General features: G+C 36.7%; 1 protein-coding gene across 1 annotated transcript in view; it reads right to left on the reverse strand.

Annotated features, from left to right (window-relative positions):
- Positions 1-15,156, reverse strand: part of LOC106674140 — a 179,914-nt gene extending 164,758 nt beyond the window's left edge. The window contains exon 1 of the mRNA XM_024230329.1: positions 15,031-15,156. Within this exon, the coding sequence (XP_024086097.1) occupies positions 15,031-15,133 (103 nt within the window). The 5' untranslated portion in view covers positions 15,134-15,156. The remainder of the gene's footprint in view (positions 1-15,030) is intronic.
- Between the last annotated feature and the right edge of the window lie 807 nt (positions 15,157-15,963).

Below are 15,963 nucleotides of genomic sequence, written 5' to 3' on the forward strand. Positions count from 1 at the left end.
CACTCATACACTCTTTCTCATTCACTCTCCATCTCAATCACTGTTTCGCCCTTCAACTCACTCTCTCTTTCCCTCTCAAGCACTCTCTCTCTCTCTCAACTTGCAATTATTTCCAATCTTTTTAGTAAAAATCTTCATAAGTTATGTTACTATAAACATGTTTAGTCGCTATATCTTTAATCTGCCATACGATACTGGAATTTATGGCAAATACTATAATTTATCCATTTTAAAAATTGACTTGTTCAAATACAAAATTTTGACTATTTTCCATGACATAATAACAATACAAAAACCATTATACCTACTTGACATTGTTTCTCATTTTAAAGTAAAAAAAAAACTATTTTTGCACGCTCTCAGACTGCATTTCAAATGCCGTTGTGTCATTCACATTGTTTTTATAATTCATTCTTTCCTAAATCTATTAAACTTTACACCAATTTACCCAATGTTATGAAATCATGTAAAAATATATATAAGAAACATCTACAAGGTTTTCTCTTATTAGATTTTCTTCAATCATACTATGAAACAACATCAATAATATTTAAAAATATATGTAGACAGTAAAAAAATATATTTTTATTATAAGTGCTTTGTAATTTGAATTATTTAAACTTTATTTGTATGTTCGAGTGCTCGTTAAATGTATGAAAGGTCCAGGAGACATAATTTTGCGAGCTTTGATAAATAAAATGTTCAATTCAATTCACTCAATCACTCCCTCAATTTGTTTTCCTTTAAAAATGCTCACTTCTTGAATTCGTATTAGGGAGAGAGATGAGACGTGTATAAGATTTATGATCACATCATTTGAAAATCCGAAACACGCAGACTTTGAGTCCATCGATTTTTTTTTAAATTAAATAGTAAAATTTCTTTGGATCCGATTCGGAATCGGTAAAATTAGAAGAGCTTATTCTCGCGTTGCTTTTAGCGCTGGAATAATTAATCCGATTTGTAACGTAATTGTAGTCTTTACCTAATGATAAAAGTCATAATTGAAATGTCGTTAAGCTCACAACCTCATAACACGTTGACCGACCTTCACCGCGGCTGTTTTTGAAATGTGTAGAAAGTTCACACATTGCGGTGATTTCTTTTTGTCAGTGGATTTGGTATTTTTGTTTAATCAGTTTTATAAATTAACTAATTCGGTCGTAGATAAATCAACTTGGCGCTGGATCACTTTCCGGTCGTTGGTTTCGGCTTTGCGCCATCTTCAGTGAAGAACACTCGGACAGCTAGGGATGAAAATATCGAAATGTGAGCCGTTTGTGCTGGAGGAATTTTCATGACAAACGTCAGATTCCTCCCTTACAAAATTGTACAGAATTTACTTTTGCTCGAGTTTCACTTTCTAGAATCGGCCCTCATCGCTCTCTCTTCCTCGCATAGGGCAACTCCATGCAACTAAGACGTGATTATATTTTTTAAAAATAAAAATTACAGCAATTCCAAAAAAGAACGGGAAAGCGGGTTGCATAACTAAGATCGAGTGCTGGCCTAGACGCGGTTCGTTCTTCAAATGATTTGTTCAAAATTGGCATCTCCTGAAAACATTCTGACGGCGAGTACAAAAATGCAACATGGTTTAGCATAATAAATATGTAACACGATGTCGTGGCCGCGTAAACGTGTAGGCAGTGTTAGAAAACGAAAGAAATCGATTCATTTTTAGCTATTTTGTATGTAACCAATATAACCATAATAAAGAGTGATATTAATAATTTTAATAAGTATAGAGGCTTCTCGTTTAAAAATACAAACAGTAAAATTTTTGATTTTTCAGGGACTTAACATTTGGGCAAATAATGAAGTATTCAAGGAATTCCAGGCAGTTTTAGATCAGGCAATACTGAAAAAATTTGTTTATTCTTAGCAATTTGGGGAAACTACCGTTGTCCAAAAAAAGGCAAAGATTTTATGGACTTTATAGTAGTACCGCTTGAGTCTTACGCAAACATGGGCTGAGCTTTTGAATTTGTCATCGATATGGGTGTAAAGCAAGGAGCATTATTGAGACCGTTGTTGTTTTCCCTTTATTAAACGATCTGTAAGAATTTTTGGTTTGTGGTGGCAATTTGGGTAAACTACAGCTGTCCAAAAAAAAAAGGCAAAAATTTTATGGATTTTATAGGGCGCGGTACTGGTAGTACCTCTAGAGTCTTATGCAAACATGGGCTGAGCTTTTGAATTTGTCATCGATATGGGTGTAAAGCAAGGAGCATTATTGAGCCCGTTGTTGTTTGCACTTTATTAAACGATCTGTAGAAATTTTTGGTTTGTAGTGGCATAACTATGGATACTCAATAAAAATTCAAAAAGTAGCCTATGCGGATGATATCGTGATTATTGCTTCATACCCCTGAAAATGCAATTGATCATAAATACATTGGCCATATAGCGTAAAATGTGGAACCCCAAAATAAACCGAAAGGAAACCAGAAGGCCCCGCATTGCCTTAAAAGACGAAACGTCCTTTGTTCTGACGCGATTTTTCTATCATGATTGTTTATCTCTGTAATTTATTTTATCAATTAATAAACACGGACATTTCACGGTTTTAATGTTACACATCTCTCATGAAACACATAACCAACTTTAAACATCGTAAAACTATAAAATTATGTAATGTTCTTAAAGAAATTAAATAACTGTATATTTTCATAATTCATACTGCCTTTTGTCATGTATTATTTAGTGAGACAGTGGATAATTTGTTTTAAATTCATTTATTAACATCTGCATTTTAAATATGCAACAAGCAAAATATTGAAATTGTTATTATACTGTGAGAAACAGGCACTCAAGGTTGTATGCACGGACAGACAAAAGTGCGTGTAACGCATGAACGGCGTCCATCCAGCAATGGGAGCTAGTTCACCAACAGAATGGAGATCACTTGGCAACTGAATTTATTTTATTGATTGATTTTATAATTTCAACTTAGCTTCAAGCACCATGAAGCAGGTGGAATATTGAAGGTTGGACGGCACCGCCGCCTGATTGAGGTTTGTCGCTAGAAAGCCGACAATGTGGGTGTTTTAAGGTTGGAACCACCGGAACCACGCTTCCGCAAAGTTCGTAGAGGGGAAAGGACGTCGGGACTCCTTGACATTTGCCCAATGCCACCCTTTGGAAAATGTATTTTACATTTTGTTAACATATTCTGACGATCTTTAAAATCTAGCTTTAATTAAAAAGCTGTCTCTTATCAGGTCTTGGTTTTTCTTCACTAGTTTTAAAATTTAAATCTTACATTTCTCGATAAATAATTAAGCTTGGGAATGTTAACGTAGGACGAGTCGGACTTTCTAACTGAAAGTTTTCAAGATGACAGTTGAGATAATAGATTTCGATAAGGATATTTCCGATGTTTAATCCTATTCGTTACTCTTGATACCATCTTTTCGTAATGTTCCTTCGGCCTTAAAAGATATCAACGGGCCTAACTACACGTTCATGGCAAGATTAAGGTTTTGGTCAGGTATTGGTTTAAGGTCAAATTCTATCATCCACTCCATCTCTATCCCTCTATCTATCTCGGTCTTCCGTCACTTTCTCTCTCTCTCTCTCTCTCTCCCTCTTTCTCCCTCGCTCTTTCTCTCCCCTCCCTCTCTCCCTTCCTCTCACACACATACACTAACACTCACTCTCTCTTTCTCTCTCTCTCTCTCTCTCTCTCCCTCTCTCTCTCTCTCTCTCTCTCTCTCTCTCTCTCTCTCTCTCTNTCTCTCTCCCTCTCTCTCTCTCTCTCTCTCTCTCTCTCTCTCTCACTCTCTCTCTCTCGGCTCCCTCTCCCCCTTCCTCTCACATACATACACTAACACACACTCTCTCTCTCTCTCTCCCTCTCTCTCTCTCTCTCTCACTCTCATTCTCACTCTCTCTCTTTCTATCTATCTATCTATGTATCTATATATCTCTTTCTTTCTTTTTCTTTCTCACATATTCTCCCTCACTCACTCTCTCTCTCTCTCTCTCTCATTCACACACACACACACCCACGTACACGCACGCGCGCGCACACCCACACACACACACACACACACACACACACACACACAAGCTAACTAACTAACTCTTCTCTCTCTCATTATCACTCACTCACACTTTTTCTCTCATTCACATACTGGCTTTCTCTCTCACTTACTCACTTCCTCTCTTCCCCTTTCTCACTCACTCTCTTTATTTTTATTTTTCGCACATTTACCTATTGACTTTCTCTCTCTTACTCACTCTCTCTCTCTCTCTCACTCTCCCTCTCCCTCTGTCTCACTCACTCTCTCTCTCTCTCTCTCTCTCTCACACACACACACACACTCTAACGAACTCTTCTCACTCTCATTATCACTAACTCACTCATTCTTTCTCTCTCAGTCACCTACTAACTTTCTCTCTCACTTTCTCACTCACTCCCTGTCTCCCCTTTGCTCACTCAATCTCTCTTACTCACTCTCTTTCTTTTTCTTTTTCACACATTCTACCTCACTCACTCATTCTCTCTCACTCTCTCTTTTTCTTTCTCTTTTTCACACTCTCCCCCTAATTCACCCATTCTCTCTCTTTCTTTTCCTTTTTCACACACTCTTCCTCACTTATTCATTTTCTCTCTTTCTCTCTTTCTCTCTATCTCTATTTATCTATCTATCTATTTATTTATCTCTATCTATTTACCTATCTCTCTGTCATTCACTCCCTCACTCAATTGATTAGGAACATGAATCGACAACCAAAAGTTTAAACCTAACATTTAAATATACTTATATCAAGTCGGACGATCTAATGACATGCAGTAGTCAGAACTGATTACATTATAATTATTATTGAGAATTACATTATTATTTTTGTAAGTACAACCTTAAGACGTTATGTAGTATTATGTATATGTTTGTAAGAAGGTATGTAAATAAATGACCTTATTATCTCCTCAGTTAGTCTCGAAATTTAACAACAATCCTCTACCGTACGACATATCAAAAAAATTTACACATTCTACCCGTACGAAAAAATCATCATGTATTTTAATTGACTTTGTGCAATGGCATTCAAAAGAACTTCTTCACTGTTTCAAACTGACCTATTTCGGCTTGGCCCCCGAAGTCTAGTAAGGAAAAAAGGAAAACTGGGAATTAAATTGTTAAAATACAAAATAAATTGATGGATAAAGTAAAGGGCCAAAAGTTTGGAAACAATTCTGTCATGGGTTCGCAAATACAAAAGTAATGAATATAATGAAAATATAAAAATTCCTTATAATTTGCTAATATTCCTACAATTCAAGGACGCCTTCTGCTAGCTGTACTTAATAACACTCGTTAAACAACTCTGCTGTTTAAATTATAGAGATTATTGGTTTATTTATAGGTTTTTAGAGTAATTAGGATAATTTACAAAATTTTGGCAGTGAGTCGGTTGAGACATCAGTCATGAGGTTTTAAATATAAGAACTACATGGAATAACAGAACAGAAAATAATATTTGAATCCTAGCAAGCGATGACTTTTTGAGAGTTAGGAGCAGAACTCCTAAGGAATGTGAGTGAGTAAGAGTAACAGAGAGAGGTAGTGAGGGAGAGTGAGAAAGAAAGAGAGAGATAGTGAGTCAGTGAGTGTAGTGAGAGGGGTCTTAACAAAGGCCAAGACCAGTTTAGACGATAGGAATTCCTTACCTTCTTTCTCTGGTAAAAAATTAAATTTTATATTAACTACATTTTTATTGTACCTACTGCTCAAAAATGAGTGAAAAAAAGGAACAATGATTTTTTAAAGAAAAATTGACAGTTTAATATAAGCATTCTAATAGGTTTAACGTTTTGGGTATGCAATGGTAATAAATGATGAAAAAGTTTGAAGTCGAAGATCGCGGGTTCGAATCCCGCTCGTGACATTAACTTTTTCATCATTTATTACCATTGCATACCCAAAAAGGATGATGATATGGCGATGTGCGTCTCTCTCGCTTTTCCCACATTCCTTACGATTCTCATATCATTTGAGCGAGTTGCTGGTTTGGTAAAATTAATATTATTGAACATTGGGTCTAAAATGGTTAAAATAGCCATGTTGTTATTTTCTTCTAAATTTGAAAATCTTGCCCGGGTATCCGTCTTTTATTTCGTGCAGTACTGATGTCGGGTCATTTATCTCAGCTTGCAGCTCAATAATCAATACGTTGACCATTGGAATTACTTATTTCAATTATCGGGTTGTCCGGAAAATAATGCAGGATTTTAAGTTTTCATTAAAAAAAATCTATATAAAATATTCTGTTTACGTTTACAGGATTACTCATTTGTATGAATGTCAACACTTATTAATCCTCTTCCAAATGATATTGTTTGTTTACCTCTGTAGCATTCCGCTACTTGGAAATAATTCAGTCATCCTTATAATGTCAAAGCGAGAATTTCGTACGATTTTCTTTTACGAGTTTAAACTCGGCCGAAGCGGAGCCCAAACGGCTAGAAACATTAACCAAGTCTGGGGCGAGGGTTGTGTTAATGAGTGCACTGTGCAAAGGTGGTTTAAAAAATTTCGGGAGGGAGATTTCAGCCTTGAAGATGAAGAAGGTCGTGGAAGGCCTTCCTCTCTTAATGATGATGTTCTGCGATCAGTGGTGGAAGAAAACCCCAAAACAACTGTTCGAGAACTTGCAGAGCAACTCAAAGTCAGTAAAACGACCGTCGCTGACCACCTCAAGGCGATTGGAAAAGTGAAAAAACTCGAAAATTGGGTTCCACACTCATTAAACGATCGCCAAAAAAATCAGCGCTTTGATGTTTGTGCATCACTTCTTTGTCGAAACAAAAATGACCCATTTCTGGCCAGAATTGTTACATGTGACGAAAAGTGGATTCTCTACGATAACACTAGACGTTCTGGACAGTGGCTCGACAAAGGAGAAGCTCCAAAGCCCCCAACTCATCAAAAAAAGGTAATGGTTACGGTATGGTGGGCTTCATTTGGTTTAATACACTACAGCTTCTTAAATCCTGGCGAAACCATCAATGCTGAATCATACTGTAACCAAATTAATACCATGCATCAGAAATTGGCAGTAATGAAGCCCTCTTTGGTCAATCGGAAAGGGCCCATTTTGTTGCATGACAACGCTCGACCACATGTGTCACGTGTAACGTCACAAAATTTATTGGAGCTTGGCTATGAAACTTTGCCTCACCCACCCTACTCTCCGGACCTCTCGCCTACTGACTACCATTTTTTTAGACACCTGGACCACTACTTACAACACATAATATTCAAAAATCAAACGGAACTGGAAAATGCATTTATTGACTTTATCAATTCTAAAAATTCTGAATTCTACTCAGACGGAATTAATAAGTTACCAGGAAATTATTTTGATTAAAGAACATTGCTTTAAAGTAACTAGTTTCTTTTTTTTTGTTTAATACCAAAATCCTGCATTATTTTCCGGACAACCCAATAATTATTCTTTTTACGTAAGGTCTTGGTTGAGATGAAAAAGGTAGTGTCACGAGCGGGATTCGAACCCACGACCTTCGGCTCAATACGCCACTGCTCTAAACACTTGAGCTATTGGTTAGAGCAGCGGCGTATTGAGCCAAAAGTCATGCGTTCGAATCCCGCTCGTGGCACTAACTTTTTCGTCTAAACCCAGACTTTAGATAAAAAGTATAACGAATTAAAATAAGTAAATGAACAATTATGACTACTAAACGTGCATATATATTTTCTAACACCTCTGTAAGCCGAATTTGTCAGTAATCCGAATACTCCCTGCAGCTAGATAGTTCGGATTACTGAGAGAGCAGTCACGACAATTTCTTGCAGTTGATCTTTAGCCTGGATTTTCTGTTCAAAATCGTGTCCAGTTGTGACAGACTGCTTAATGTGATGATGCTACATAAGACGATGTCCAAGATTGCCTAGGTTTATTATTGGTGCACTTACATGGGGTCATCCTAAGATATCAAGTCCAGTTACATGCTAGCAGGAAGAGTAGTATCGTCTGCATCATATTGCTAGTACAGATATGAGATTTAGATCAATGCACATATCGCACACCAGCAAGAAGAGTTGCACAAGTCGAAAAATTATAAAAACTGGATTATTTAGTTTTTCTGAAGTATTCAGTTGTGTGATGCTACAGGAAAAATGACCCAACTGTGGGTGGACTCTTAGCTGCTAGGCAGCACCATCTGTCATTTTTGAATTGCCGTGAACGTACTGTCGCCATTCATGAAAAGTGGCATATCTTAGTAGAGCTTTAAAGCATCGGTGTGAGTCATCAGGAAAAGTGGCCCATTTCGAGTTAAGACAGTATTTTTCATATTTAGCGAAGGACTTTATGCTGTACCGAGGTCACATTCTCACATTATGATAAAAATTGCTAAATCAATGTACAAATATGTTTTTCATAATGTAAAATTATAGGCACTAATGATAACCTTAAAATAGGTCGACCTTAAAGCTTGGAAGTTTTGCCCCAATTTGCTTTTTCTTCATATCTAGAGTGTTCGTGAATTATTTTAGTTAATTATTTTATTATTTTTCTATTTTGATAACATTCTTAATTATAATTAGGTTGAGATGGAAAGTTTGTGTCCGAGAGGATCGAAGTCACGATAGCTCAAGTGGTAGAGTAGCAGCGTATTTAGCCGAAGGTCGTGGGTTCGAATTCCGCTCGTGACGCTGACTTTTTTTATCTTGACCAATACCTTAGAAAGAATAATTAATTGATTGAAAGAAGTAACGATCAATTGACTATGAAAAAGTAAATGAGTTGTAATAATTATATTATTTTTTCATAATTTTTCAACAAAGCAGTCTTTTAACTTTTATTTTATAGTTTACACGATTTTTTGGTTTTAATTACAATATTTTTAATAATCAATGAAACCTTTATTTCAGTAAATAATTTGGAATTTTATATAACTAATAAGCCCTGACTCCAAGAGAAAAGCACACTTCGTTCAAAAATAATCTTAGTAAAACCTTCAACATGGACATTTATGCTCGTTTGTTATCACTCGTATCACAAAAAATTAACACCCTTAGAGTCATTCATTTACCACCATTATTGTTAGAATGCGAACAAACTTAAATTACTGAGAGCCAATGTAGGCAAGAAAAGTGTCACAACTCAAAAAAGGGTGGTTTTTTAGGGTTAATATAGCTAGATTTTTAATGTTTTGTGTTTTCGCTTAATCTCGGAGAAAGGAAATATGGCATGTACTTAATACATAAGTCAAAAAAGTAAACTTCCATTTTTCTCAAAAAATTATCTTTTGTTGAGCTGTGTCGCTTTTCTTGTGGGTGGGCGATATATGTTAAACAGAATTGGCCCAAGTATCGATCCTCGATTGATTCTCACGACCATTAGAGGAAAGGTTGTTCGATTGATTCCAGCTGTTATTGTTCTAATCAGTAGACAATTATTTTATTACATTTACTAGATATAGCTAACTAGGCATAGCTTGATCGGTTTATATGTAAGTTCGTGCCGAGAGAAATACCAGTAAATATGTATTGGCCGTATTGAGCTCTTCGGACACATTTGAGGCATGAACGGGGAGTACAGACACATAAGAATTAAGCTTTTATTAGCCATAAAGATATCAGGGTCGTTATGCAACAGATACTTCAATAGATATTGTCATATCTTATGCATTATAAATAATTGAATATCTATCAGTATTGAAATCCTATCAGAAAAATAATTAGGCTAAGAAGAACAAACCCAAAAATTTGGCATTACTTGTTTGTCAAACCCGAAATTACCTGTTATCTCTTTAATGACCTAGAGAGTCTAGTGTAGTCCTTGGTTTTGATTTATTTTTTGTTTTTTGTTTATTTCGTCTTTTCTTCGGTCTTTGTCATACGCGCAGAGCGGCCACTGCCGGACGCACACGACGGTTACGCAAGCTGCCCGGTATGACATTGGCTGGAACCTGCCGGGGAAAGCGGGTTCGGACGACCACTGACCCGTCCCAACATCGTGTCCGTTGGCCGTCCCACCGCGATCCAGCCGGATTCCCAATCGGCACACTCCCATTTGCATAATGATGTACGTTTCTATGCTGAACCTTCGATCACATGATATTAGCACACAAACGGGAAGATGTTATCTCGCTATTAGATTTTTCAGAGGGACGATTAAGGCCGACGATTTTCAGTCCAAGGGCGACTCCTCTTGGCGGTCGACACGCGACGTCCAACAATCGGCAGATCCGCGTTTCGATTGTGAACGCCCACTTCCCGAAAGCCGATCATGCGTTTAAGCTAATGAAAAAATAAATAACTTCTGTACATACTATTTGGCCATATTGGATGACTTCTTATAAATGTTTATTCTGTACAACGTTGCCCAGGTCTGAAACAATGGTCGTCGTGTAAGCGAGAGGTCTGAAGTATGAGGTAATGCAGAACCTCATAACCAAGAGCCAACAGGTTTCACGTTGCAACATGTGAGACATGTATACGAGAGTTGTCGTGTAACAGAATCGCCTTTTCCGATTGACCAAAGACGTCTTCAATAATCCCAATTTCTCGTACATTGCTTCAATAATCATTTCGGCATTGATTTTTTCGCCAGGATGCAAGAAGCTGTAGTAAATCAGCCCAAATAAACCCATCAGTCACATCAACTTTTTTGATGAGTTTCAGAATTTGGAATATGCGGTGCTGCTTCTCCTTTATCGAGCCATTTTGTCCAGAACTGCTCTTATTGTGATCACCTCAGCGACACTCGATTTGTTAACTAAAAGTCTGCAGTTTCTCAAACAGCTCTGGAATTTTCTGCGATCAAACTCGCACAACACCATAATCTAGGGAAGAAATCCTTCCTCGACCTTCTTTGTCTTCACGGCTGAAATCTCCCTCTCGAAATTTTTTAAACCATCTCTGAACAGTGTTCTCATTCATTCTGCCATCGCCTTAGACATCATATTGTTTCTGGCCGTTTGGTCACAGTTCCAACCTAGTTTAGACTCGAAAAATGAACTGAAAATCACGCGTCAACATGTAAGTAAAGATTGATTCCCAAGTAACGAAATACTACCGGGGTAAAAACAGTTTTGTTTGGAAGAGGATTAAAAAGTGTTGAAATTCATACAAAAGAATAATCCATCAAACTTAAGCAGTTTATTACATTGAGGAGTAATTGAAAGAAAAAATGAAAACCTGCATTATTTTCCGATAATGCCACGGATTTGATAACCACATTATAGTGGAAACAAATCTCTTACGGCAAGTTTAGCTTTGGCGATCCTGTTCGTTATGTTAGGGTCAAAATTGAATCTTCTGTCTAGAAAAAACAGGAGGAAGTTTTCAGCGCAAACTCATTGACATGTTTGGATTTGTGGTATAGCGTTCAGGAAGAGAGTGAAAAGACAGGGTCCCAAGATGGATCCCTGTGGCACCCCTGCTTCTATAAGCAACAGATACGGATTCCTGGCGGTCTGCTGGCCTGCTTGTATATATTAATAACGAATTTCACCCCTATAACATAACATGAAAATTCGCCATAACTTATATTCAAAAATTATTAAATATTATATGGACTTCCCTTACGTTAGGCCAAAATGAAGTCTTCTGTCTAGAAGTAACAGGAGGAAGTTAGCAGCGCAATCTCGACTGCGTATAGTGCTAATTGACATGTGGCCTAGCGTTCAGGAAGGGAGTTAAAAGACAAGGTCCCAAGATGGATCCCTGTGGCACTCCTGCTTCTATAAGCAACAGATACGGATTCTTGGCGATCCCCTGGCCTACTTATGTATATTAATAACGAATTTCACGCCGATAACATAACATGAAGATTCGCCACAACTTATATTCAAAAATTATTAAATATTATATGGACTGTTCTTCCCTCATGTTAGGGTCAAAATGGAGTCTTCTGTCTAGAATTAACAGGAGGAAGTTAGCAGCGCAATCTCGACTGCGTATAGTGCTAATTGACATGTGGCCTAGCGTTCAGGAAGGGAGTTAAAAGACAGGGTCCCAAGATGGATCCCTGTGGCACTCCTGCTTCTAAAAGCAACAGATACGGATTCTTGGCGATCCCCTGGCCTACTTATGTATATTAGTAACGAATTTCACATTTAACATAACATGAAGATTCGCCACAACTTATATTCAAAAATTATTAATATTATATGGACTGTTCTTCCCTTACGTTAGGGCCAAAATGAAAAAATTTGACTGCCAATCACTATTAATGTTTTGGCTTACTAACAACCAGTCACAAACCTGGTCAAAACGTGATGGAACAGCCGAGTTTTCTTATGGTTTGGACGTGGAAAAAACCTAATATATTTTAATCAAAGTATTCACCTTTGTATTCATGATCGGCTTTTTGCCTCCAAAGAATGGCGAAGTAAATAAAAAAATCTCTCAACGATTCATCTACTGCTTATTCAATTCTCTTCTGATTAAATTTAAGTGTCTAGATCTTAAAGATATCCCACAAGTTATCCTTCGTTTATATGGGGGTTTTCTTTCAAAGCTACTTTAACAAGTTCGCCATTGATTGACGTTGAAGGTCTTCCGCGGTGTCGGTTCCCATAGGTCGTTTCTTCCGAAGAAAACTTTTTCAAACAAACAACGAATTGTTCTGCTATCGCAATACAACTCTTTTTACACAAAACCTGATTAATATTCATCACATGACCAAGTAGATATCTATATTTTTAAACAACTCGAAATTCAGGCGTTCATTACGAAAAAACAGGCTAAAATGTGTAATTGAAAATAAATCAAACATCTTTGTTAAAAGTATGTTCGAGATCATGGATGCGGTCATCAAAAACAAGTATGTTTTGTAACTTATGCCAAGCTTTCAATCTTTATTGAGGTCTTCAACAGGGACGTTTATAATTAATAAATAATAACCGCTGTTATTACTTGTAGAGCCCTGATGAAGACCTCAATAAAGGTCGAAAGCTTGGCATAAGTTATAAAACTTACTTGTTTTTGATGACCGCTTCCCTGATATCGAACTTACTAGTGATATCCTAACGGATTCATCCTGTCATTGTTTTGTCAAAGAAAAATTAACAAATGTTTATTACCTATTGTAAAAAATTTGCTGGAAATAACTAGGTCATTTTTTACCCCTATATTACATTTGATATTTCAACTACAAATAGTTTATTAAGTTTTTCCTATATGCTGAATTTGTCGTTTGGGTTGTATGAGAAATGGCTCACTCAACACTGAAACCTCGTCAATCCTCATTCAATGAGAACGTCTCAGGGCTACTTTCGCTTCAATCGTCTTAGAGGATATTCTGGCAAGGTTGGAATCTGTGGATGTTCAATGATTGAAGATGTTTTTTATAGCGGGTTTTGATTGGTCATGTACAAACATATAATTTAAAATTTGACGGTGAATTGTAGACTGAAATCATTGGAGACGTTGGGAATTGGAATTGTTTGAGCTCCTCACTTCACAACGTAAATTCAAAATGCTGAACCGACATAGGGTCACTTATTGGGTCCGTCTTCACTCGCTGCTGGTCTTTTCAAACGCGTTTCTACATTGCGCCAACTTCAGTGAGGATCTGTTCATCACTTAGTCTGATTAGGGTTTGTATGCCATTGGGTCTGTCGGTTGACGCTAGGGGTTGCGTTATGGGGTATGGTGTTCATTGGTCGGTCGTAATGTCGGTTATTTCCTTTGTTTATTGCTTGTGCATTGTGAGTTTTTGTTTTTTGTTGTGTTGGTTTCGATGTTGTTTTCTTCTGAACGTGCCTTTTGAACGAACAACAATAACACAGCTAAACTCCTACAAAGACACAACTGACCCGCTAGACAATTACAGTGCTTATAACATCACATGACAATGCACACATACATTGGACATACTGGAAGGAAATTAACAGTCGATTCAAAGAACCTCACAGATCCTTCAGATGGGAAATCCAAATACTCATACACATAATACTCTTAATAGAAAAAAGCATGACTTTAACGCACAACACACAAAAAGGAAGAAACTTCAACGAACCTGACCGATATCACGACCGTCCAATGAACTGTGACCACGCTTCCTAACACAACGCCCCTCGGGACAACCGACACACCTAATGGCATAAACCGTACAAAGTCACAGTCAGTTCCTCACTGAAGATGGCGCAGTGCCGAAATGCGTTTGAGTAATTCAACAAACCAGCAAGTGAAGGTCCAATAAGTGACTCTATGCCGGTTCAATTTAAGTTCAACGACTCGTAGAACAACACCACAACACAATCATTAAACCTAATTAAAAATTTGTTTTCCATATCTAATTTTGATCGTGATCAAGTAAAGCGTTTCTCCATGAAAAGTCATATAAACGCACAACGTCAATGGTAGGCAATGTGCTTCCATTTATAATCACTGTACTCGCTGGACGACAGATACTTTTATATAGGGTAAAATTTATCTATACGCTTTTCGTTAGGTTTATTTTTATGTCCACTTTGTAAACCGTACCATTAATTCATTCAGGTGTTGTTGTAACTGAATATTTAATGTGGGGCCTGAATTAAGTGTAAAGAATCATTGTCTCATCATTGAATGTATGTATATGTTGAAATGTTAACATGTGTGGGAATACCCGCAGGGTATATTTAAAATAGAAATGGGCCAAATATGCTCCCCTGAGAGACACCCACTTCATGAGTAAATAAGGTAAGAAATCAGTTTCCTGACGGCAAAATCGGTTCGTCAGATATCTCAGCATGAGGGAGGAAATATTTTAATATTTTTGTGAGGTGAATAAACAGAAAATGCATTATTTAAAAAAAGCAATGTAAAATTAAAATTTTTCTAGAAATTAAAAGACATGTCTTGAAAATGATACTTCGTCAAATTGTGTTTTTTATTTTTCGAAACATTTTCAAAATAAGGCCTACCAAAATTTATTTTCAATGAAAAGAAAAAGAAGAATAACAATAACGAAGAAATGAACAATGTATATGTTTATTAATAGCTATGAGAAAAGTGGTTTCCTTGTCTTTCATGGGTTTTAACCTCCTTGACCGTATAAACTTACCTTCATCTTGATGGTCATGATGTGCTCTATGGTCTTGCAGGTGGCTCTGGATGTGGTCTTCATGATGGTGCAGGATGCACGCCACATCCGTGCAGTTCAGCATCCTACGGTCCTACCACTGGCCGCCCTGAAAACGGGTTTTTTAAAATAAATAAATATAAAAATATTTTATTTATGAAGATTTACATGAAAATAGCACTTGATTCCTTCAAAGAAACCAAGATCAATGATGGATGTCAGACCAAATTGATTCAAAATTAGTTTATTAAAAACCGAAGAATTTAAGCGTAAAAGTTGTATGAGGTATTTTCTAAAATAGATTACGTCACATTTACTGGTTGTTGCAATAGATTAACCAGGTAAGCTTAACGATATTATATTAAAAATACAGTGTTTTCTGTATTTTATGGTTGAAAACGCAATATCTCCATTTCGCCACAGTTTGATTTGATCGTTATGGTCAATTTGCCGTCGAGTGAGTTGTTTCACAATTTTAATTATGATCTTGATCTCTAAATAAGCAGTTAGGATTTTCTATCAGACGTCTTTCCTATTCAATTGAAAAAAAAATTGTAAAGAAGTTGTCCATGTCACGTCACCACGCCTAAGTCTGTTTGTTTATTGTATTAATGTCTGTGATGTGGAAAAAGAGATAAAGTGTCTGTATGAATACGTAAAATGCTACACTACCGTGCTCTCTCCCTAATCCGTACTTTAGTAATCCAGTAATCCGAACTGGAGAAAATTCTATAAGTCGGAATTTAAAAGGAAACAAATGGAACATTATTTGGAGGAAGGAGGAGATAGATGTCAAAAAAGAGAGTGAAGGAATGAATCTCGTTTTATTTAAAAGATTTACCAAATTGAGTTCGCAAACGTCCTCTCTCACAATAAATAAAAAACGAGAGAGATAGAGAGTGTGAGTGAGAGATA

Source organism: Cimex lectularius, unplaced genomic scaffold (assembly GCF_000648675.2).
Source record: "Cimex lectularius strain Harlan isolate CLEC.00 unplaced genomic scaffold, Clec_2.1 scaffold264, whole genome shotgun sequence".
Lineage (NCBI taxonomy): Eukaryota > Metazoa > Arthropoda > Insecta > Hemiptera > Cimicidae > Cimex > Cimex lectularius.